Genomic DNA, 26,167 nt, shown 5'->3' on the forward strand with positions numbered 1-26,167 from the left:
TTGGACTGGTGGCTCTGCAGTCGGGATGACCAGATGCTGGATCGGTGGCTTTGCAGTCGGGACGACCGGACGCGGGCGGCGAAACCGATTGGACATAGGAAAGCAGCGTCCGATTGAGTACAGAGAGATTCCAGAGCAGCAAATCTGCGACCAGAGGCATTCGGTGATAGGCGACCGGACGCTGGCCAACGTCCGATCAATATATTGCCGGCTCAACGGTCGGGATGACCAAACGCGTCCGGTCAGGACGATTCAGCGTCCGGTCACTATCAGTTTCGCGGGAGTTCGACCCCAACGGCTACTTTCTCAGTGGGGCTTATAAATACAACCCCCAACTGGCCATTTGAGTAGAGTGGAGCTGAGGAAACATACCAAGGGTGTTGATACATCATTTTAGTAATCTCCACTTGCATAGTGCTTAGTGTTTCATCAGGTGATTAGCGTAGGTGCTTTGCGAAGTGCTTAGGTTGATTAGACCACCGCTTATGCGCTTGCTCTAGGTTTAGGCCTAGTGTTTAGTGAGGTTTGCATACCTCTTACCACTCGGTGCTTGCGAGCACCATTGTTGTACATCAAAGGGCTTGAAGTCTTGCGAGATCACACCAACCGCGTTTGTGGTGTGGCCGCCACCTTGTACCGAAGGGAACAAGGCCCGTGGCATTTTGACAGGAAGCTTGATAGTGAAGACGGCGGGGAGCATCCGGGAGAGGCTTGCCAGAAGGCACGTCGGAGACCCACTTGCGTGTGGGGAAGGCCCGAGGCTATCCACGGAGTTACCCGACCGGGAGCTTGGCCCTTGCGAGGGATTCCTTGCGAAGGGCTCCAGCGAGGACTAGGGGGAAGCTTGTGCGCTTCTCGATACCTCAGTAAAAATACCGAAGTCATCGACGGGAGTTTGCATATCTCTACCTTGCTCTTTAGCTTCCGCATTTACATTGATTACTTTACTACGTTTGCGGTAGAGATAGCAACACACTAGCAAAATCATAGTTGCACATCTAGATAGTTTATCTATTGCATAGGTTTTGCTAGGGTTAGAAAAAGGGGCCATAGTTTAGAGTTAGAATTTTTAAGTTGCCTAATTCACCCCCCCCTCTTAGGCATCACGGTCCCTTCAATTGGTATCAGAGACGGTTGGCTCAATTTAGACCTTTGGCTTAACCGCCGTTGAGCCGACGCTATTTAGAGTGGTTGGGATGGATACCGCTAGGCCTCCGCACTTTGACGGCACTAACTTTCCATACTATAAAGCTAGAATGGCTTGCCACCTTGAGGCGGTTGATTTGGGTGTATGGAGAGTCACTCGTGACAGGATGAAACCCATCAAGAATCCCAAAAAACCCACAAAGAGTGATGAAAAAGAAATGCACTTCAATGCTAGAACAAAAAATTGCTTGTTTGAATCACTTAGTATGGATGTTTTTAACCAAGTATTCACTTTAAATACGGCACATGAAATTTGGTTAAAACTCCAAGAGCTCCATGACGGCACAAGCAATGTCCATGAGCAAAAACATTGTCTAGCAAAGCAAAACTATGATTACTTTACTATGAATGATGATGAGCTTGTTCGTAATATGTATTCTCGTTTGAATCTAATTATCAATGAGCTCCATTCTATAGGATTATTAAAGCTAGATGATGCGGACATCATGAGGAAGATCATCTCCGTGCTACCACAAAATAAATATGCAAGCATCATCACCATCCTTCACAACATGGAGGACTTGAGCAACATGACCCCGGGCATAGCCATTGGCAAGTTAGTGGCATTTGAAATGTCACATAAGATGGGTCAAGAAGAAGCTTCTTCATCAAGCAAAGGCAAAGCTCTCGCTTGTAGCGAGAAAAAGAAGATGAATGGCAAGCAAGTTGAGATAAGCTCAAGCTCAAGTTCCTCAAGTGAAGATGAAGAAGAAGATGAGGACGATGATGATGATGATGAATATTCAAGTGATGATCAATCTTCCGCCTCCACCTCCGATCTTGATGAAGAATCAATCAAAGTGATCAACAAGGTGGAGAAGATGATCCAAAGGCTCAATGTCAAGGGTGTGCCCATCCAAATTCAAGATTTCATTTTCACAAATCAAAGAAATGAGCAAAGAAAGAGATGATGCTATGGATGCGGCGAATTGGGGCACTTTGTGGAAATTTGTCCAAACAAGCCCACACCCAAGACAAAGAAGAAGGCATGCAAGAACTAAGCCCTCACATCAATAAGATCATGGGATGATTCTTCAAGTGAAGAAGAACTCCATCACAAGAGGCGAGGCCACAAGCAATCATCATCAAGCTCTTCTCGTGTGTGCCTTATGGCACGAGATACATGCACACAAGAGGTTGCAAAGGAGAATGAGCAACTCAAGCAAGAAGTAGCTCACCTCACCAAGGACTTGACTCAAGTGAAAGGCAAGGTGAAGCAAACCCAACTTCATCAAGATAACACCATCAAGGGAGTAAAGAAGCTTGATGAAGGACAAACCGTGGTTTGTTACGTGTGCCACAAGGAAGGTCACAAGTCCTATGAGTGCAAGGTGAAGAATGGGGGAGGAGCAAAGAAGAAAGAGAAAAAGGAAACAAGCAAGCTCTCCAACACATACACCAACAAGGTGGACAACAAGGCCTCCACACCTTATCTCTTGAAGAAGAAGAAAAATGACAAGGTGGTGGCCATCAAGGTGAACAAGCAAGCTAACAATGGGGTCAAACGCTTTTGGGTGCCAAAGGAAATCATTTCAAACATGAAGAGCACCAAGAAGGTTTGGATCCCGAAAGGGAAGTGAGAAGTCCGTCGGACTTCGTGGAATTTGGAGACTTGGCAAAGTATGGGTGCATTTCATGGGGTGCATCATGATGGACAAAATCATTGCCAAGTGGGTTAGTGAAAACTATGGACCCAAATTCCCCTTCCCATGATAGGTAACTAGATGTCATTACTTTCAATAAGTATTCATTTCAATTGGTTTTATTTTTCAATTGATATACTCTTAAAGCATCTAGTTATCTTTCATGCCTATGTTTGCATTTACATGCTTAAATCTTTTGTCATGCATTCAATAAGTATATCATATGGTAGGCTTGCTCGGTTTCATTATCAACCCTTGGAGCAAACCTACATGGTTTAAAATTGTTTAGAAGCACAGCACATAGCTTGTTTTACAATTATTTATCTAATATGTGCCAAAGTCCAAATTGTAGATAATCTCTCCCAAATATCATCTTTCAAGTGGTATTTTGATACTTAAATCAATGTGCACAAATTTTACAAGTATTCAACACTTGTGTGCACAAATTTAGGGGGAGCTTAATCTACAAGTTGGATGCTTTGAGACTAACACTTTTTCAAATGGTATCAATTTTTCAAACCTATCACATGTGTAGTAGTCTCATTGTAAGGAAATTGGAGTCCCCGGAGTTAAGCATCATTCTTCAATTGGCATCATCATGTTGATTTCATTTCATATTTATATGCTTTCTCCATGCATTATATAGATTAAACTCTCTTGTACAATAAATTGCTAATTATGCATATGCTTTGCTTTCTACCATATGTATGCATATATTTAGGGGGAGCTTAGTCTATATAATGTGAGAGTCAAATTTTGTGATCCATTTCACTCTATACACAAAGGGTCATGAAATTTGACCCTCCCTTATGCTACTAATGTCTTCCTTTTCGGTGTTTGATGCCAAAGGGGGAGAATTTGAAGGACCAAAGGCAAGCATCAAGTTGATGTCTACAAGTGGTAATGGTCCGAGAAAGGGAGGAAAGTGAATTATGGGTTAGTCTAAGTAATGGGAGAATTTTTTTAGAAAGCTAGGCTTTAATCCATAATATCACATGGGGACATTTGCAAGGGCAAGACAAGCTTTTTAAGTAAAGTTTTAATTGGTATCTGTCAATTAGTATCATATAACCTTGCCCTTTGCATTGCATCCTAGCAAGTAGGTAGTTTTTTAATTTCAAAAATTTTATTATTTGCTTGCTTTGGTCGTGTTGTCATCAATCACCAAAAAGGGGGGAGATTGTAAGGAAAATGGACCCTAGGCCCATTTACTTTGGATTTTGGTGGTTGATGACCAACACAACCAAATTGGACTAATGAATTTGCAAGTGTTTGTTTTGTAGTTCAATAGGGTGCAAGACGTAACTTGGACGAAGGCGACGTGATGATCCAATGATCAACACCTCAAGCAAGACCTTAGGAGCACAAGAGAAGACTCAAGAGATCAAGCAAAGTCCAAGCATGAAGATTGGAACCAAGCCGTACGCAAGATTGCGAAGAAACGAGCTCGCAGAGACGACCGGACGCTAGACCGAACGTTGGTGGCTCGATAGTCGGGATGACCAGACGGTGGACCGATGGCTCGGTAGTCAGGACAATCGGACGCTGGACCGGTGGCTCTATAGTCGGGACGATCGGACGCTGGACCGGTGGCTCTGCAGTTGGGATGATCGGACGCGGGCGGCAAAACCGACCGGATGCAGGAAAGCAGCGTCCGATCAAGTATAGAGAGGTTCCAGAGCGACAAATCTATGACCGGACGCGTCCGGTGGCAGGCGACCGGACGCTGGCCAGCGTTCGATCAGTATATTGCTGGCTCAACGGTCGAGACGACCGGACGCATCCGGTCAGTAGCAGTTTCGTGCGAGTTCGACCCCAACGGCTACTTTCTCAGTGGGGCTTATAAATACAACCCCCAACCGGCCATTTGAGTAGAGTCGAGCTGAGGAAACATACCAAGGGTGTTGATACACCATTTTAGTGATCTCCACTTGCATAGTGCTTAGTGTTTCATCAGGTGATTAGCGTAGGTGCTTTGCGAAGTGCTTAGGTTGATTAGACCACCGCTTATGCGCTTGCTCTAGGTTTAGGCCTAGTGTTTAGTGAGGTTTGCATACCTCTTACCACTCGGTGCTTGCGAGCACCATTGTTGTACATCGGAGGGGCTTGAAGTCTTGCGATATCACACCAACCGCGTTTGTGGTGTGGCCGCCACCGTGTACCGGAGGGAACAAGGCCCGCGGCATTTCGACCGGAAGCTTGATAGTGAAGATGGCGGGGAGCATCCGGGAGAGGCTTGCCGGAAGGCACGTCGGAGACCCACTTGCACATGGGGAAGGCCCGAGGCTATCCACGGAGTTACCCGACCAGGAGCTTGGCCCTTGCGAGGGGCTCCAACGAGGACTAGGGGGAAGCTTGCGCGCTTCTCGATACCTCGGTAAAAATACCGAAGTCGTCGACGGGAGTTTGCATATCTCTACCTTGCTCTTTAGCTTCCGCATTTACATTGATTACTTTGCTATGTTTGCGGTAGAGATAGCAACACACTAGCAAAACCATAGTTGCACATCTAGATAGTTTATCTATTGCATAGGTTTTGCTAGGGTTAGAAAAAGATGTCATAGTTTAGAGTTAGAATTTTTAAGTTGCCTAATTCACCCCCCCTCTTAGGCGTCACGGTCCCTTCAGCAGCCACCGATCCCAACACGTTTACCAGGATAGACAGCGTCGACTCTAACCCAGGACATAATTATTAAAGACTTAGAGTAAGTGCTCTACGATCATACTGCACATTCACCTTTAACTTTCGCACCCTTAGATCCATGTTCTTTGTTTTATGTTCATCAATTTCCAGAGACGAAGAGCTTAGGGTCACATTATGGGGATCGCGAACAACAGCATTCAGCCTTGATTCTATCTACAACAACAGTATTCCAAGGGCAATTGTCTACTTATTTGTAGGTTGCATCCCCAAAGAGTTCCAGAGTAAATTTCCTGAACGTCTAAAGATCATTTGGCAGCGGGTCCTCCCTGTTTAGACACATAGCTAAGACATAAAAATATTACAGGGGTATCACATGTGACTGGAAGCAACGCCTGCCACTGGTATCTAAATCCTCCCATACCAGAGTCCCAACCATATTATAACAAGTGAGTGTTGTGCTTCTACACGGTCATTTCCATCCTTCATTATATATTGTACGAAGATTTAGTTATTAACACGCTTCTGAAATTGTAGGTTTCAGGATCAGCAATTCCCAATAGATTTGCCTCCTTCATCACCAACGCGCCTACAAGAGGACGAACAAATTGTCATAGAGCACAAGTCGCTTAATGAGCTAAATGCACTTGATCTGTATGACTTCCCTGTATGTCCTATAAACCATTCAGTGTTGGATTACTGATACAAAACAATGCATCCTAAAATATATCTAATTTTGGGCTGTTTGTTTCCATAGGAAACATGCTTTCACTGCACAGTCACAAATACGGCTGTGCCAGATGACGATTCATGGTGGTATCTAGGCTGCCGAGGATGCAAAAAATCAAGTCCTGATCAGGTCGGCGGTGCGCCTTGGTGTGTTGCTTGCAGATCCTCAGATTTTATGCCAAGGTAAACCTACTTTCTTACCTCTTCATACACACCACACTGCTATTTAGTCCTAAGATTCAATTACACTCTTCACCATTCATTTTCATTACCCATTTCATAGATACAAATTAACCTTTGCGGCGAGAGATGAAACTACAGAAGGTCAGTTCTTCTGCTTTGACGGTATTACTCAGTAGCTTGTTAAGAAAAGCTGCGAGTCTCTCTTTCACCTTCCTGATAGAATGAGTGCCACACCTCCTGGGCTAACAGCTATTGTCGGAAACAAGTATACATTTGTTGTAGGCCTAACAAGCGAGTCTTACTATTCAAAGCAGACAAGAGAATACCAGATCAAGTATGTTATGGAAGATTTCCAGAAATGCCTGTTCACTCCAAGATCAGTAGCAATTGAAGGATCCAGCAAGGTTCCTCCTCAACCAAAACCCTTGATGGTCATACCAGGTACAGCCGCTGCGCCCAGTACAGCCAACACATCATCCTTGATGATAGATGCACCACCTGCCGAGTCTCCTACTCCAACAAAACCAGCTACTTTACCACCTACTGGACAAACTATACCGTCCACAGCTAAAAATTTAGATGATTAGGCCTCGTCTACCAAGGTGATCTACTTAACGCATATAATCACATTGTAGGCCCTAATTACTTTTACTACAAAAAATTACTGTTCGAAGCTGAGTCTATCATTTACAGACGCTGTGATGTCTGCTTATTCCCGTCACTGTGCAGGTCTCACTGGAACCTGAACCTGCTCATACCCCTCCATCTGATATTGCTGAGTATGTGTCTCATATCACAAACTGTGTACATACAATTTGCTAGCTCATCCAGGTTCCTGTTGCGCTGTTAAGTCTATACCTAAATCTACCAACTGTGTAACAGTAACCCCCCCCCAGATTTGCTTGAATGGTAAGCGGTTGATATAATACCATAAAACAGATGGTTTGGTCTGAGGGATGCTTAGCATATAGTATCTCTGTGCTTTGCTGCACTTTTAGACCCGTTTCTAAACTTGCCCGCTGTTTAACAATGACTGAGCAAGATAGTTTGAATGGTACATGGTTTATATAGTCCACCAAATGGTTTGATCTGACCCTCTGAAGGATGATTGACATATGGTATCTCTGGAAATTAGTATTGATACCTTTAAAAGTTTTGTGAAATTCAACCAAGACATCTGGACCTCTTTCTTGTGTCAGCCTTACTGTCACAATGGTCATGCCTTGCCATTTCCTAACTCAATTACTAATTACTTTACCACTTTCATTGTCAGAAATATCTAACTGTATGCGGGGTTTTTTTCCATGAGTTACCTATTTTACGCTATACTGTCAAAATTAGCGTACTCAGAATGTATGAAAACAAATTGTTCTTGCTATCTTCCTATTATACTCAGTAAGTCACTAAAAATTAGATTACTACAGATTTTTCTTACTCCTGGGACATCTGTAAGCTACTGACCTTTGTAGTGTAAGATCGTCGTGTGAATCATCAATAGCACGACGTGAAACCATCAGGTCGATGCACATTAATAAATTTAAATCCTTGTACATACAACCGTCCTTTTCTTCTGGTCACATGAAAGTAGTAGTATTGTGTAGTGTTTATTTCATTACCACAGTTAGTATTGCTTCGGATGATCTTATATCACTGGCCCACTGTTCTATATTGGTCTGTTGTGCAGTAATGACTTTGAATATTATACATGCCTGCTATATTTAAAGTACTACAGCTCACACTTACCGCTAATTAATTAATCAAACATTACTTGCCGATTCGCAATTTCTGATGCTATATTTCTCAGTCCGACAAAGTCGTCGACCCATGTTGAAAAGAAACCTGCAAAGAGGAAGCTGTTTGAGGACCAATCTACTCATGAGGAGGTTTGTCCTCTTTGTACCCACAAATCATATCTTTTCCCCCCTAAACTCTACAACACACATACTGATGCTACACCTGCATTCCCACACATAACAAATATGAATACAGACTTCCTGTTAACTATGCTCAGCGACCTCTGTCGATCACGTATTTTTCCTATAGGATCAAACAACCTTCATTGAACCTGCTCATAAGACCTCTCAGGAACTCAACATAAACGTCCAGATCACCGGACATGATAAGGGTACACAGGAACATCATCCGGAGGACCACCTAGACAGCTGAGCAAAAAGGTATTAAACACTAACTATCAATCGGAGATTCACATTTTTTGCAAGACTGTTTAAAGCAGTAAGTTAGAACATGAGCATATAATCCTTCTGTGCAACTTCTCAACAATAATAAATATGCTCTGCTTGCAGGCCAAGAGCTCAGGATACTAAACCATATGCCAAGTCTGGTGGACGCAAATCATCATCAGGCAATCAGAAAAAATGATACAGGTTTTTAGATACATACTGCCATAGTTTTTAAAAATCACCTTCTTCAACGTTGCTATTATCACCTCAAACTATCTGATGTTTTGTACAGCTTGTGAAAAACCTTGGTGCATCGCCTTGTGCATGGCCGTCACAACGCGTACAGCCAAGCTCATCTTCAACACAATGTACAGCGGTATTTACAACACCGGTTCAAAACTTGGCTGCCTAGGTTACTATACCGGCACACAATCTGTGCGCTTTTGAACCTCGTCGTCAGCATTCTTGTATAGTCTAGGATCCCACTATCTAATGTTATAAACCTAGGAATCCTACCTGCTGCTGATTGCGCTGTATCAAACTCTATGCTAGGCTATAACCTATCACTGGACACACTACCATAGCTTTCCAACTTGAAAGATTGCCGGCTTCATGACATCCATCCATGTAATATAAATACAATTTGTACCTCTGCACTGCGTTTACCCGTATTTGCTATGCTTACCTTTACCATTTGATTTCCTGTTTAATTGCCCGGCGCGCGCGACGGCGCGCATGATGTACTAGTTCATTTCAAGGGTGGTAGTATTCGAGCAGGGAGCCGCGTTCACTGTACGGCTGTACCCTGCGTCGCTGCACCGATGGTTCGAGAGACGACAACAAAACAAAAGCAGTAGTTAAGGCATCGTTTGGTGCGGCTCGTGCAAGCTCCGGCTCCAGCTCCCAGCCTCTGTACGCACTGTATAAGCTGGTTGGAGAAAGAGCTCCGGCTCTGGCAGACCTCAGACACGACCTAGAGAAGCTGCAGTTTGGTGGCAGATGCTAAGATCTAGACCGCCGAGCTCGACGTCAAGGGCTTTATTTCGCTGATATATAAGTTGGATAAATCAACTAGAGCTGTTTTGTTGTGAGAAAAAAATACTGTAGATTCTAGCTGATAAGTTCAAGCGAACAGAGTCCTACGGCGCTGAACTCGACGCCAGGATCTACGGCGCCGAGCTACCTGCCAAGTCACTGTCACGTCTACGTCGAACCTAAGACCTCGGCGCCAGCAACGATGACGCTGAGCTAAGGGTCCAGATTTTAAAATCTTACCTTCATTTTCAAAAGAAGGCTAAAAAATTAAAAATTCGAACGTGAAGACAAGGTTTACAAGTGAAATAAAGCCTGTGAAGAACCGAGAACCTGACCGAAGAAAAAACAGTTTTTTTCAGGTTTCAAAATGAAAAAAGAAAACACTTTTGGACTCTCGTCTGTGGCCATTTTAAGCCTTGTAGGTTGTAACAAATCACATAGGAGCTTTCAACACTAGTTTGACCAGCTTGTAATAGTAGGATACTCTTATTGATTGTGAAGATGGTCACTGCAGCCATGCTGTCAGCTTGAATGCCTGCAAAGAGATAGCTTACTTCAGCTTGAAACCATGTACAAAAACCCTGGACATAACATGGGCAACGTTAGAAACATACGTACCTTCCAAGGCGATGCGGTGAAACCTGCTGTGCTGGTACGAACGTGTGCTTAACAAATAACAAGCCACCCAGTAATCAGTTCACATATTCCTTATCAATTATTACCTTTAGCTTGCTTGTTGCTAGCTTTCTGCATTGCTCTGATAGCTTCTCGCTGCACTTGTGGACCTCCCATTCTTCTAGCCTGGAGATACTCGGGCAATAAATGATCTCCAACCGCTTGAGGGAGGGATGGGTATGCAGACCCACAGGAAGATCTGACAGTTTGGAGCAATGGTGAAATCCGAGCTCTTGGAGGGACGTGAGGAGCTGAAGCGCTGCCATTTGCTCGCATGTTAGTCCTGCCGCGTGGATATGTCTAAATTTGCCCTCAAGCTTTAGGCATTGGAGAGAGGTGAGGTGCTTGCAGAAAGGCGTGGTAAGAAAAGGTGGGTCGTCGATCCGAAGGCTTTCAAATCGAGGGAACAGCTCATAACCCTGCGTTGATAGACTCTTCAAACATCGAGGTAAGCCTTGGCATCCGAATACTTTCAAATACCAGAGACCGCGGAGGGATTGGAAGCCCTCTAGTGCGTCTAGCGATTTGCAATATCGAATTGCCAGCTCTTCTAGTGCTACGCAGGAATGCAGCTGTAGAGATTTCAATGCATTGATTCCGAACACTTCTAGTGCCGTGAGGTGGGTCAGATCTCCCGGAAAGCAAGGCTGCAGCGTTCCCAGGGAATCGCCTCTGATATACAATACGCCAAGTGAACACGGGAGAAGCCATCTTCCGTTTGTCTGGCCATCGATTTCGTCTTCACGCACCAAGGACGATATCAGCTTGGGGCATTCAACAATTCTTAGCTCCTCAAGGGAGGTGAATCCAGAGAAGCATTCCTTGTTCCCCAGAAACTTTAGCTCGCAACATTCAATGGACATCATCTTGAGAGAGGGTACGAGGTTAGATGGAATCCGTAGGAGTTTGTTAGGACATGGCCTTGTCGATGTGCCATCTGGATTTCCTTGTGATGAAACACATGGAGCCGAGGTGAGATTTGATAAAGTATTCTCTTTACCTTGTATCAATAGTCCTGTTATCTGCTCACACCACCCTAGATCCAATGTCTCTAGGGCTCGCACATGTTGCAATATCACAGATAACCACTGGCCAATTATTCCACAATCTGTAATGCTGAGACACTCGAGAGATGGACCGGCATCAAAATTTGTGCTTGTCATGTATTCGTGGGTATGTGTTGACACATCTGAAGAGAAATTTGTTTGGCATGACCATATTTCCAACCTCTTCAAGCAGACGAGTTGCTTCAAACCTTCTAGTGAAATAGACAACAAATTATTGCAGCCCACTATTTGCAATCGAGTTATGGTCCTCAGGTTGTGGAATGACAAAATTTTGTCATCAAGGAAATCAATGGTAGATGGATCACCATAAGATCCAATTCTGTATTCCCCGTTTGATGATCCCTCCATCTTTGGAAGTGCGGAAACTTTTGTGATGGATAATTTACAAAGGCTACTTGAAGGTGGTAGAGGATTTGATACTATTAAATAAGGACAATCCTCGATGGTAAGCTCGCTAACATGGAGCAACCATGAGTGCTGCTCGATTTCACATTTTTCACAGCTCTGAAATAGGGGAAATGCCTTCAGTACACAGCACCGCCTAATCTCCAGCACCCTCAAACTACAATTCAAGTCCCTCACTGAACTGGAGGATCATCTCTCTAACTTTGGCATATCAATCAACACCAGTTCCTCAAGTGAAGGAATTGACAACTCCGCTACTTCTGGCATATTCCTTAACTTCAACTTCGTAAGAGACGATAGACTTTCTAGAGTGCGAACACAAGGTTGACAAGTACCCTTGTGTGTTCGTTTTGTGATGAGTGATTGTCAATGTGATCCACGAAGTAGGTTGAGTGATGACTAACCCTACCATGGCGAAAGCTATGTGTGCGACATGTCTTTTGGCTTGTGTTGTGCAGGTGTGGAGCTCGGATGCGGTGGTTGACGGCGAGGTGAAGGTCAAGGAGGACGTGCCGTGCCGACAGACCAGGAGCGGTGAAGGACGGACGTGAGGCTTGGACCGAGGGACCAAGAGGCCGGGTGACTAGCCGCGGTGGCTGACACTTGGGACATCGACAAGTGCAAGAAGACATGGAGTGACGGTGTTGACCGGGTCAAGACGGCGGACGCGTGAGTCGAGCGAGGCTCAGGAGGACTTGGCGGGCCGGCCGGTCAAGGACGGCGGTGACACGCGTCGGATGGCGGGAAACGCGTATGGAGTACGCTACCCGCGGACGGTTTACGGGTTTGGGCCTCAAAAGCCGGGCGGAGGTTCCGAGGAGGGACGGACGGCACGTGGCGGCATCGGGGAGTTCGCGTCGAGGCGAAGCTACCGGTGAGAAGGCGCGGTGGCCGTCGGATCAAGATTACACCGGGTTGGACAACAACGCCCTTGGGCTTAGCGGTTCAACTCATTTGTATCCAGGGGCAAAACTGGGAATGTGTAATAGCCCTGTTAAATAGGATGAGGGAGCCCCCATCTCCCTCACCTCCTCCAGTTTTCATTTTCTCCTTTAGGGTTTCTTCCTCTAGTTTGCTTCCATGTATGAGAGAGGTCCACAACTCAAATTGTGACTTGGTTTTGAAGGAATCGGTGGCCGTAACCACCGTATGCCCTCCGGGATTCATGATTTAGTTGTGTTCTTGATGTGATTTTGGTGTTCTTCACGAGCTCCTTTTGTCCCCTCTTGTTTCCCCTCTCGTTTCTTCGTTTTGGGATGGTTTTGGTTCGTTCTTGTTGCCTTGGATCGATCAATGACATGAGTAGAAGCTTTCCACCGAAGGAAATCCACTAATTCCTCACGAGATCGCAGATCCGAACAATTTTAGTTCTTGACCTATTTTTTGGGGGATTCTTCAATTCTTTCGATTCACGGAGTTAGAGTTTGTTTCGGGCCATGATCCTTTAGAGGTTGCCTTTCTACTCGCTTGTGAACCCTTGTGCAAAGTTTCAAGTCATTTGGAGTTGATTTGATCAAGTTATGGCTTGATTTGATTTTTCCCGAGAAACTGCTCGTTCATACCGGACGCGTCCGATATGATCTAGGACGTGTCCGATATTTCTCACTTTGGAGTTTTGAGCTGAAATTTGGTGGAGACCTTCCCTTGGTGTTTAAAGAGCTATGGTTAAAATTTCATGATTTTTGGACACCATTTGACGGGGTTTTGGATTTTTCTCTTTTGGTCAGCTTGCTGCTGAAAATACCGGACGTGTCCGAGATCATACCGAACGTGTCCGAAAATACCGGACGTGTCTAATATAATACCGGACGTGTCCGATATTTGCAGGAGCAGTGCTGTTTTCTTTTGGGAGTTTGCTCGTTTGGGCTTCGATCTGTGTTCCGTTTGCTCTGTGGTGACCCGCTGTGTTCTGAGGGAGCATCCACCCTTCTCTAGGGTCGTGGTCATCAAGTCTTTCGTGTATGCTTTTTGGGGATTGATGTTGGGACAGTGGTCGAAGATTTCGAAAGAAATTTGAGGCTCCCATTCACCCCTCCCCCTCTGGTCGCCGTTTCCGGTCCTTCAATTGGTATCAGAGCCGGTTAAGGATCATTCCACCTTAATCGGTCCGTGATCCACGAAGGTGACATGGAGCGTGGTTCCAGCAAACCACCGCACTTTGATGGGTCCAATTATCCTTATTGGAAGATCCGCATGTCTGCGCATCTCTAGGGGATTGATTGGCTCGTCTGGGAAATTTGTGAGGATGCTACTTACATTGTGCTCCCTGTTGCGGCCCGTACCACCTAGGATCACAAGGATCGGCACAACGCAAATAGCAAAGCTCGCAGTGTGCTTTTCTCGAGTCTTTCGCTTTCTGAGTTCGAGCGTGTCTCCGATTGTACTACAGCTCGAGAGATCTGAGTGAGGCTTCAGAGCTATCACGAGGGGACCGCACAGGTCAAGACCAGACTCTACGAGACGTACAAGCGCGAGTACGAGAACTTCTCTCAGTTTGATGGCGAGTCCATCGATGCCATGTTTTCCCGCTTTCAGACTATTGTCAACAAAATGAAAGCGAACAAGGCCAACCTACCTTATAGTGATCATGAGAGGGCGCTCAAGCTTCTCTATGCCCTTGATCGAAAGGTATGGGATGTGAAGGTGTCGGCGATCATCGAGTCGGCCAACTACGACACCCTCACCGTCGACGAGCTTTTCAGCAAGCTCAAGTCCACAGAGATCGACTACCAAACCCAAGCCAAGCTCAAGAATCCTTCTGCACCAACCATGGTTTTGGTCTCAGGTAGTGGTTCAAGTTCATTGACTAACCCTTCACAAGCTTCTTTCTCTTTGTCGTGCTTGATGTCAGTCACAGAGGAGCAGCTGGAGTCTCTTGGGGATGATGAGTTGGCACTCGTCATCAGTCGGTTCTCTCGGTTTCACAACAATCGTTTGAATCGCCGATGCAGTGGTGGCCCGAAGGAGGGATGCTATGGATGTGGAGATCCGGACCACTTTGTCGTGCACTGCCCCAAGAAGAAGCCCTTCACCAACAAGTACGACTCCGGCAAGCGCAAGGATAAGCACAACTACACCTCCGGCAAGCACAAGGCCAAGGGCGGCTTTGACAAGGAGGCGATCAAGAAGGCGTACCGTAGGAAGGCCAAAGCTCAAGAACGTGCCTTCCTCGCCTCCCTCAGCGACCTCGACGACGACTCCGATGATGATCACTCTTCTTCTCCCTCGACCGACGATGAGTCCGAGAAGAAGCGTGAGGACAAGCTCAACGGTCTCTGCTTTGTTGCCGGTGCAAACCGTGGTGGGTTTTGCACTATGGCGATTGACGGTGGAGCAAAGCTCAAAAAGGACATCGACGTCGACGACGACGAAAATGAGGTACCGCCCACACTTGACTCACTTATGCTTGAGCTTGATACTATGAATGATACATTGATGAGTCAAGATAAGTTGCTTAAGCGTGCTGCTCGCGAGAGAAAAAGAGTTTAAGGACCAGCTAGAGGTTGCTTTGAAGGAGCTAGAGCTTGCCAAGAGTGGTGTAGTGGTGTCAGAGGAGGAGGAGTGCGATGAGTGCGCTATACACATGTCTAACCTCTCTGACTTGCAATCCAAGTATGCTGCTTTGCTTGATGAATGTGATGAGCTGAAGTCTCGTTCTGGGTTGCTCGGTGCATGCAAGTCCTGCTCAGACTTACAATCTGAGTTGGCAGAGAAGGTTGCCAAACTTGCTGAGTTTGAGAAGGCCAACTTAGATAGCACCACCACTACATGTGTTCGATGTGAAGCTTTGGTGTTGGAGCTTGAGTCCTGCAGGCACGACAAGATGGGAACCGAGGAAGAAAACACACAACTTCGGTCCATCTTGAGCTGGGTGTCGTGCAGTGAGCCTCAGTTGGGCATGATGGTGAGCCAGTTCAGGCGGGGAACTGACTCATTGGGAGTAGGCTTTGCTATAGGTGGGAAGGGTGAGCATGTCTATGGCAAGGTTGGTGAACATAGTGGTTTGAACCCAAGTGAGAAACCCACCAACACTCCCAAATTGATCAAGATCCCTCCACCAGAGTCTACCAAGCCTATGATCAAAGATGGTGTGTTTGAAGAACCACCAAAAGCTCCACCATCCAAGCAAGTTTGGGTTCCCAAACCGAACCACTTTCGGAACTCACTCGATACTCTACCCAACATCTCTAGTGCACCCCTTCCTAAAGCCAAAAAGCCTCAGAGAGTGAACCACATCCACAAGAGAGTGAGTCAACCACCATCCAAGAGAGAGGTGAGGTACCACTGTGACTATTGCCATAGAGATGGTCATTTGGCTGAGTTTTGCTTTAGGAGGAAGAGAGATGAGCGGCGCGAGTACGAGTTGAACAACCGGAACATGTACCGTCCTCCCCATGGCGTACATGTACCGCCTGTTCAGAGGCACAGTGTTAGGCCTAGAGGTGCAATGCCTCAAGGTGCTAGGCCTCAGGTGGCGAGACCACATGGTGGTCATGCCCGGTGTGGCCCAAGTCATGATCTATATGACTCTGGACCTCGTGATGGTGGCTTTCAGTCCCACACTCCTAGCGGACCACGTTTTCCCCCATGTGGTGATCGCTTCTCTCCAATGGGACATGGCATGTATGGTGTTTTTCCTAACACTTTTCCAGGGCAAATGACTCAACACTGGTATTCTCCTCATTTCACTAACCCCAGTGTTGTGCCATTTGCTCACCCCCTGTCTTTCTATTGATGCAGAGCGGAGGCTTGGAGAACACATGGCTTGTTGATTCCGGCTGTTCGCGCCACATGACCGGAAGTTCCAAATGGTTCTCTAGCCTCGACCCCATGCAATACAAGGAGTACATCACATTTGGGGACAATAGCAAAGGTAAGGTGCTGTCTCGTGGGACCATTCGAGTCAATGAATCTTTTATCTTGAAGGACGTTGCTTTGGTTTCAAGCCTGCATTTCAATTTGCTCTCTGTTTCGCAACTCCTTCAAGATGGGTTTGAGGTGCGCTTTAAGACTGGACTTTCTCGTGTGCTCGATTCTCAGGGACATCTAGTTTGTCAGATCGTTCCTTTCGGTCGAGTTTTCAGAGCTGATTTCTCTCAGTCTTTCGGTTCTTCTCGCTGTTTGGTTGCCGGATCTTCTTCTGATTTGTGGAAGTGGCATAGGAGACTTGGTCACTTGAGCTTTGATCTCCTAGTGAGGTTGAGTTCTCTTGACATGATCCAAGGATTGCCCAAACTTAAGTTTGAGAAGGATCTAGTATGCCATCCTTGTCACCACGGAAAGATGGTGGCTGCTTCCCATCCTCCAGTGACTCAGGTCATGACCACGAGACCCAGTGAGCTACTCCATATGGACACTGTTGGTCCGGCTCGGGTTCGGTCAGAGGGAGGGAAGTGGTACGTTCTTGTGATCGTGGATGATTTTTCTCGCTATTCTTGGGTGTTTTTCATGGAGGGCAAGGACGAAGCGTTTTCTCATGCTCGTGACTTGATCTTGAGGTTGCAAACTAAGTTACCAAAGAATGTCATACGAGCTATCCACAGTGACAATGGCACTGAGTTCAAAAACTCTCAGTTTGACACCTTCTGTGCTTCCTTGGGTCTTGAACATCAGTTTTCTTCGCCCTATGTCCCTCAGCAGAATGGTGTTGTTGAGCGCAAAAATCGGACTTTGGTTGAAATGGCTAGGACGATGCTCGATGAGCATAGGACTCCTAGGCGTTACTGGGCCGAAGCCATCAACACCGCCTACCATGTTTCAAACCGCATTTTTCTTCGTGCTTTCTTAAAGAAGACATCCTGCGAGTTGCGGTTTGGGCGTCCACCCAAGGTGAGTCATTTTCGAGTCTTCGGTTGCAGGTGCTTCATTCTTAAGCAAGGTAATCTTGACAAGTTTGAATCTAGATCTTCGGACGGTATATTCCTCGGTTACGCTTCTCATTCACATGCGTACCGTGTGCTTAATCTTGAAACTAACCGTGTCGTGGAGACTTGTGAAGTCACCTTCGACGAAACCATGCCCTCTTCTATTTCTGTCTTTGAACGTGTAGGTGATGAAGAGATGGGTGACAGCATTTTCGTTGAGGATGACGATGACATCGATTGGGATGATCCCAAGCCATCTCAACCAGCTGCCCCGATCGAGCCAGCTTCGACCACTTCGGCTCATGGCCCTGAGCCCTCCACCTCTACTTCATGGGGTCCGTGCGAGCCGCTTCCTCAATCGACTGAGGAGGCCCTAGCTGTGGATGAGGGGGAGGCGACTTCGTCTTTGGGTGCACCTCGACATATCCAGCGACGTCATCCTCCTCAGACCATGATCGGCGACATCAACGAAAGGGTAACGCGTTCCAAGTCTTATCATATTTCCCATTTCGCTCATTCTGCTTTCATAGCTTCTTTTGAGCCTCGAGATATTGGACACGCACTATCTAATGCCGATTGGGTTAATGCTATGCACGAGGAGTTAGAGAACTTTGAGCGGAACCAAGTGTGGGTTTTAGTTCCACCTCCACCAGAGTGCCACCCCATAGGTACAAAGTGGGTTTACAAGAACAAGCAGAGTGAGGATGGGGTGGTGGTGAGAAACAAGGCGAGGTTAGTGGCTCAGGGTTTTTGCCAAAAAGAGGGAATAGACTATGAAGAAACCTTTGCTCCTGTTGCCCGTCTAGAAGCCATTAGGATTCTTTTAGCATTTGCAGCTTCGAAAGGGTTCAAGCTGTATCAGATGGATGTAAAGAGTGCCTTCTTGAATGGGTACATAGAGGAAGAGGTTTATGTGAGGCAACCCCCTGGCTTTGAAAATCCAAAGTACCCCAACCATGTTTTTAAACTCCACAAAGCCTTGTATGGTTTGAAACAAGCCCTGAGAGCCTGGTATGAGCGTTTAAAAGCTTTCTTGCTTGATAAGGGTTTTAGGATGGGTTCCGTAGATAAGACTTTGTTCCTCCTCAAGCAAGGCACAGACATCCTTTTGGTTCAGATATACGTGGATGATATAATCTTTGGTGGCTCTTCTCATGCTCTTGTTGCCAAGTTTTCAGATACTATGAGCAGGGAATTTGAGATGAGCATGATGGGCGAATTGACTTTCTTCCTTGGGCTGCAAATCAAGCAAACTCGTGAGGGGACGTTCGTGCACCAAGGCAAGTACACCAAGGACGTGCTCAAGAAATTTGATATGGGTGAGGCCAAGCCTCTTTCGACGCCCATGTCAACCACGACGGCCCTAGATGAGGACAAGGAGGGAGAAGCCGTGGACCAGAAGGAATACCGAAGCATGATCGGGTCCCTGCTGTACCTAACGGCGATGAGACCGGACATCCAGTTCGCAGTCTGCTTGTGCACGCGCTTTCAGTCTTCGCCGCGCATGTCTCATCGTCAAGCCATCAAGCGGATCCTCAGGTACCTTCGTTTCACACCCGAGTTTGGTCTTTGGTTTTTAGCCTCCTCCTCTCTTTCTCTTTGTGGGTATTCTGATGCGGATTATGCTGGTTGTCGTGTTGAGAGGAAGTCCACTTCGGGGACTTGTCAGTTTCTTGGATCTTCTCTTGTGTCTTGGTCTTCTCGCAAGCAGTCTAGCGTCGCCCAATCCACCACAGAAGCTGAGTATGTTGCTGCTGCTGCTTGTTGTTCCCAGTTGCTTTGGATGATAGCTACTCTGAGAGACTTTGGGTTAGAGTTTAGGCGAGTGCCTTTGTTTTGTGACAGCACCAGTGCCATAAGTGTAGCCAAAAACCCAGGCCTTCACTCAAAGACAAAGCACATAGAAGTTCGCTTTCACTTCTTGCGTGACCACTATGAGAAAGGTGATATCGATCTGCACCACATTGATACCCAAAACCAGCTCGCAGATATCTTCACCAAACCACTTGACCAAGCCCAGTTTGCTCGCTTGCGACGGGAGCTTAGAGTTTGTTTCCCTTTTTAGAGGAGGGGAATTTTGGTTGTTGTATTCTAGTTTTGCTTTTCTTTGTAGTTTAGCCTTTGTTTTTGTTTTTATATCATTCTTGCATATCATATCATCATGTATCATATTGCATCCTGAGCTTCATCCTTATAGTAGCTAGATTGACACTATGCTCTTGTTGGGGATGTTATGGATATACAATGATGTGCTTTTGGCTTAGGCTCCTTTTGATCAATTGATACATGTTATGAGCTAAGCTTGTTTTCCAAACTGTGAACTTGATTAAAACTTGTTGAAACATGAAATGTGTTCACCACTACTTGTGGCACTAGCATGTGTAGAATGTGTCGAGATCTTTTTCTTGCTTCATGTATATGCTTAGTTGCTACGGCTCATACTTTGAGTTACACACTTGCTTGAGAAACTTGAATTTGTGCTAAAATTTGAAAATCAAACTCAGTGATTTGAAAAGATCGGGATGGGTCTGTACTATCCTATGTCAGAGTATTGAGACAGCTCCAAATTGCACTTATTGGTGAACTTGAGCTCTGTAATGGATACCGAGATCATTGTCTTAAGTTTCTGATTGCCTTTGGCATAGGCTTGACATGGTCGCTAAGTCAGGTTTTGATGGCACAGATAACCTCCCGCACACACTTGTCTGACAAACTTTGGTAATAAGCTGCATAACTCCGATAAATTTCAATTGGTGTCTAAAATTTGATCAAACCACAAGTTTGTCTCATGACATGATGTGTGAACTTTGTTTGGGGTAGTTCACTTTGAATACATGTGTAGCACAAGGTCGATCTCCTGTCTACTTTTGCTATGTGCTCCTTTGGTGGTGAACCCTCTTTTAACATTGCTCAAACTTGATCAAAATTGCTTAAATGCCATATTTCGTCTCATTTGGTCACTTTGAGCATTTGCTAGCACTTGTATGTGTTGCTATATATACATGACAGCATCAACTAGAGCCTCTTTTCAATCTACTTACTATAATCTTGAAGCTTCTGCATTCGTGCATTTCTGCATTCATAGCATGATTTGAGGGGGAGATGCAATCTTTGGGCTCTAGCTTGATAAGTGCATGTGTCAACAAGGGGGAGAAGTTTTCTACACTCACAATGACACAAGGGGAAGAAACTTCCAATTTCACCTAAAGTTGAGAGATATGCATTCATTTGAGAGAGATTGCACTTGTTCAGGGGGAGTTGCATTTGAGGTGTTTTGCTAGATGTGTTGAGCCTTTGCCTCTTCTGGAGGGTCTAGCAGTTTTTCGGTTTTTCGAGCTTTGCTGGTGGTGTTGAGCCCGTTGCCTCTTCTTGAGGGCTAGTTTTGTTTTACTTGGTTGCATCGAGCCGTTGCCCATGTCTTTGGGGACCAAGTTTTGCTCATTTTCAAATGACCCGGTTCTTGGCTTTTCTTTGGCTTTTGGTCATTTGGGTGAGTTCTTTCTTTTCTCTTCTTCTTTTTCTTTTGCTCAAGCTGTTCGTGTATTGGTGTTGACAATGCACTCATCAAGGGGGAGATTGCGAACACAAGGTTGACAAGTACACTTGTGTGTTCGTTTTGTGATGAGTGATTGTCAATGTGATCCACGAAGTAGGTTGAGTGATGACTAACCCTACCATGGCGAAAGCTATGTGTGCGACATGTCTTTTGGCTTGTGTTGTGCAGGTGTGGAGCTCGGATGCGGTGGTCGATAGCGAGGTGAAGGTCAAGGAGGACGTGCCGTGCTGACAGACCGGGAGCGGTGAAGGACGGACGTGAGGCTTGGACCGAGGGACCCAGAGGCCGGGTGACTAGCTGCGGTGGCTGACACTTGGGACATCGACAAGTGTAAGAAGACATGGAGTGACGGTGTTGACCGGGTCAAGACGGCGGACGCGTGAGTCGAGCGAGGCTCAGGAGGACTTGGCGGGCCGGCCGGTCGAGGACGGCGGTGACACGCGTCGGATGGCGGGGAACGCGTATGGAGTACGCTACCCGCGGACGGTTTACGGGTTTAGGCCTCAAAACCCGGGCGGAGGTTCCGAGGAGGGACGGACGGCACATGTCGGTATCGGGGAGTTCGCGTCGAGGCGAAGCTACCGGTGAGAAGGCGCGGTGGCCGTCGGATCAAGATTACACCGGGTTGGACAACAACGCCCTTGGGCTTAGCGGTTCAACTCATTTGTATCCAGGGGCAAAACTGGGAATGTGTAATAGCCCTGTTAAATAGGATGAGGGAGCCCCCATCTCCCTCACCTCCTCCAGTTTTCATTTTCTCCTTTAGGGTTTCTTCCTCTAGTTTGCTTCCATGTATGAGAGAGGTCCACAACTCAAATTGTGACTTGGTTTTGAAGGAATCGGTGGCCGTAACCACCGTATGCCCTCCGGGATTCATGATTTAGTTGTGTTCTTGATGTGATTTTGGTGTTCTTCACGAGCTCCTTTTGTCCCCTCTTGTTTCCCCTCTCGTTTCTTCGTTTTAGGATGGTTTTGGTTTGTTCTTGTTGCCTTGGATCGATCAATGACATGAGTAGAAGCTTTCCACCGAAGGAAATCCACTAATTCCTCACGAGATCGCAGATCCGGGCAATTTTAGTTCTTGACCTATTTTTTGGGGGATTCTTCAATTCTTTCGATTCACGGAGTTAGAGTTTGTTTCGGGCCATGATCCTTTAGAGGTTGCCTTTCTACTCGCTTGTGAACCCTTGTGCAAAGTTTCAAGTCATTTGGAGTTGATTTGATCAAGTTATGGCTTGATTTGATTTTTCCCGAGAAACTGCTCGTTCATACCGGACGCGTCCGATATGATCTAGGACGTGTCCGATATTTCTCACTTTGGAGTTTTGAGCTAAAATTTGGTGGAGACCTTCCCTTAGTGTCTAAAGAGCTATGGTTAAAATTTCATGATTTTTGGACACCATTTGACGGGGTTTTGGATTTTTCTCTTTTGGTCAGCTTGCTGCTGAAAATACCGGACATGTCCGAGATCATACCGGACGTGTCCGAAAATACCGGACGTGTCCGATATTTGCAGGAGCAGTGCTGTTTTCTTTTGGGAGTTTGCTCGTTTGGGCTTCGATCTGTGTTCCGTTTGCTCTGTGGTGACCCGCTGTGTTCTGAGGGAGCATCCACCCTTTTCTAGGGTCGTGGTCATCAAGTCTTTCGTGTATGCTTTTTGGGGATTGATGTTGGGACAGTGGTCGAAGATTTCGAAAGAAATTTGAGGCTTCCATTCACCCCCCTCTGGTCGCCGTTTCCGGTCCTTCGTAGAGATGGTAGTATTTCCCATCCTTCACAATCCTCTAGATGGATCTTCTGCAAGCAAGCAGACCATGCTGGGGAGCAAGCCCCGAAGGCACCCTTTGTTAGAATAAGATTCCTTATGCTAACAAGATCACTCGTACCATCAACAATAAGTGGTTGTCCAACATCTAATACTTCAAGATGGTAAAAATTGCTCAGAGATATACGCAAAGCTTCATTGCTCCCTTTGTTCTCAAGTTTTAGGTAACGAAGATGGGTACAATTTACCAAACTGCACATGAAGGTATGGAAGGACCGGAAGAATAATGAGTCATAATGCCCAATTAAGATCAATGTCCTCAATCTTCTCACTGAAGAAATCATACTCATCAACTTTTCTTCAAACTTCCCATTACGAAGTATGAACCCACGTTCATCTTTATGATACATTGAATCTATTAGGATTGAAAAATGGCGTACGGTTGGTAGAACTTCTTTGCACTCTAAACCATCCATAGTTGCAAACTCGGCCCTTGAAACCAGTCTTGCAAATTCATGCATCACACCACACATAACATAGCATTTTTTATGGCCAAGTATAATGAAGTCTGTTATAATAACCAGCTCTAAGGAAACCTGAGTTAACCAGAGCATTGAGGTAATCTTGTCCTGCCTCAACAGATTTCACAAATCCCGACGATATCCACATGTGAACCAAATTGTCAACATGGAACAAATAGCCATTCGGAAATATAGAGCAAAACAAGAGACATTTTTGTAAATTGTATGGCAACTGATAATAACTAATCTTCAAAGCAATCACGATGCCTCCATGGAATTGCAGAAATTCCCAAACACCATTCTTCATGATGCTTTTCCAATGGTGAAGACCAGGCTGCTCTCTTAACATGTCCGCTGCATTTTCCGCTGCTAATGGGTTGCCATTTAACTTTGTAGCTATTTGACGGCCGATATCTAGATGTTCTTTGCATTGGTTATCACCAAATGCACATGCTTTAAACAATAGCCAAAAACCATCATTTTCTAGAGCTCTTAACTTAACTGGTTCTATTGTACCTTGCCTTTTTGCAACGGCCAAATTTCTAACTGTCACAATAATCACATTACCCTTTCTACAACTTGATCCCAAAGCCTGTATTAGATCTTTCCATTGGGGTTTATCCATGCAGTCGTAGACATCATCTAGAACAAGTAGAAACTTTTTGGACAGACATGCTATATGTTTCTTTAAGGCCTCTAGAAGTTTCGAGTAGTTGCTGACTCCTTCATAGCTTTCTCTTTTGCGAGATCCTTCATGGTTGGCTAGAGCAACAACGTCTAAGATCTCCCTTGTCACTCTTACTTCATCAAAGATGTTGGACACCCAAACCCATATCCGCTCAAATTTTCTTTCAACACGTGGTGCATTGTATACAAGTTTAGCTAAAGCTGTCTTCCCAACTCCTGGAATGCCTACAATAGGTAGCACAGTAATGTTGTCCGACTTAGCAGCTTTGATCGCCCTTATGATTTCGGCTTTCTCCACATCCCTTCCATATACCTTTCCAGGAAGAGAGCTTGATGTTCTTACTCGTGTATCTGAGTTGTTAATCTGATACTGATCAGGCCTTGCAATAGAGTCCTTGAGATACTCAATCACATCGTGTCAGATTCTTCTTAACTCAAGAACTATTTCCTAGATGCTTTTCAAAAAGTGCGTGGTTGCAGCTACATTGTACTCAATTCTCATTCTTTTTCTGCCCTCTGAATCATAGGTCGAAATTGTGGCACCATTTTGTACACTGTCGCCGACACTACAAGAAGAAAAGGATCACAGGTTGGTCACCATAAATTTATTACCGTGATTGAAAGTTGCACTAGATGTCATAGTTTCAGTAAAACGATCATATTGCTTTCCTATAATAACAAAAACTTGTACGCATATATTAAGGTGCTGGCTCACGCTTGTGTTTTTAAAAAGAATGAAAGCATTGCAATGTTCATAATTTTTGTCCATCATAGTATACAATGCAGATCTTGAAGGGTAAGTAGTACCTTGGACGGTTCGGCGTCTCTTCAATTGCTGAACGTTTTTTGTTGCAACTTTTGAGATGCTTGTGCAAAGCTGATGTCCCGTGACCCCATGTAAGCTCTCTGCCGCAGCAATTGCACTTCGCTTTTGCAGGCTCTCCATTAACAGATGGTATAATCTGAAAATAGTCCCGCACCTCGGATCTGTTTTTGCGGCCGCTATTGCTCAGTGTACCAGTACTGTTGGCCGATGGATCTGCTTGCTCTGCTCTATTTCTGTCTCCATCTCCAACCATGCCTTCCGGCTCAGTAGCAGGAGCAAGCATAGCTGACAGAGAACGGAGAAAGTAAGGACATGTCAAGCGTCGAGTTTATCATCACAATTTACTAAAGAAAGAAACTGTAGAAAATCACAAATCATTCGCAAGGATCAATGTATACCAACAGTATTGACCGATGCATCTACTTGCTCTGCTCCGCCTCCAACCATGCCTTCTAGCTCAACAGAAGGAGCAATCATATCTGAAAGAGAAAGGAGAAAGGACTTGTCATGAGGATTATCACAATTTAAAAGGAAAAAACTGTAAAGAAAGTCACAAACCACAAGGATGGATGCATACGTACGTTCTTCGACCTTATGCTGGAGCCTGCAATAGTCGAGTTCATCAACCACGTCGTCGGCCTCGTACATGAGCGCCTTCACACGAGCGAGGGAGCGGGCAAGCGGCTTGTTCCCGACCGCCCTCCCCTTGACACCGTTAACCACCGTCTCCATCCTCTCCACCTCAGACTTGAGTTCCCCGATGCCACCAGCGAGGCCTACTCCATGAAGCCATGAGTCGAGCTCGCCGGGCGCAAGAGTTTCGAGGATGGTTTGCACCCGCCATAGAATCGCGGACTCCATAGCGGTCGCCTCTGCCGTCTCCATGAGATCGATCTGAGAGATGGTGAACGAAGGAGGAAGCAAAAGTGAGGGCAGCGTAGCGAAAGAAGAAACGATCAAACGAATCAGAAGAGCATACGGCCGGGTGGTGGAAAGCTGGTAAAGGCGTGTAAAGCTGAGAGAGCGGGCAGAAGTGGAGAATAAAGAGAGCATGCACTTTTGACCTGTAATGTGGAGCTACTTTCTTTATTTATCGGTAATGCAGACATAAAATATATCCAGCCTTCAACACAAACAGGAATCACGAATACAAGAAAATATTAGGTCGAGTCTGCGCTGTGTCT

At 45.7% G+C, this 26,167-nt stretch overlaps 1 protein-coding gene across 1 annotated transcript in view; it reads right to left on the bottom strand.

The window, feature by feature from the left end:
* Positions 1–25,962, bottom strand: part of LOC136511272 (uncharacterized) — a gene marked incomplete at its 3' end in the record, with an annotated part of 69,449 nt that extends 43,487 nt beyond the window's left edge. The window contains exons 1-2 of the mRNA XM_066505401.1: positions 25,565–25,962; positions 25,382–25,462 (exon numbers count right to left, since the gene is read on the bottom strand). Coding sequence (XP_066361498.1) covers positions 25,382–25,462; positions 25,565–25,868 — 385 coding nt within the window. The remainder of the gene's footprint in view (positions 1–25,381; positions 25,463–25,564) is intronic.
* Between the last annotated feature and the right edge of the window lie 205 nt (positions 25,963–26,167).

The sequence above is a fragment of the Miscanthus floridulus genome, chromosome 16, assembly GCF_019320115.1.
Source record: "Miscanthus floridulus cultivar M001 chromosome 16, ASM1932011v1, whole genome shotgun sequence".
In the NCBI taxonomy this organism is placed as follows: domain Eukaryota; kingdom Viridiplantae; phylum Streptophyta; class Magnoliopsida; order Poales; family Poaceae; genus Miscanthus; species Miscanthus floridulus.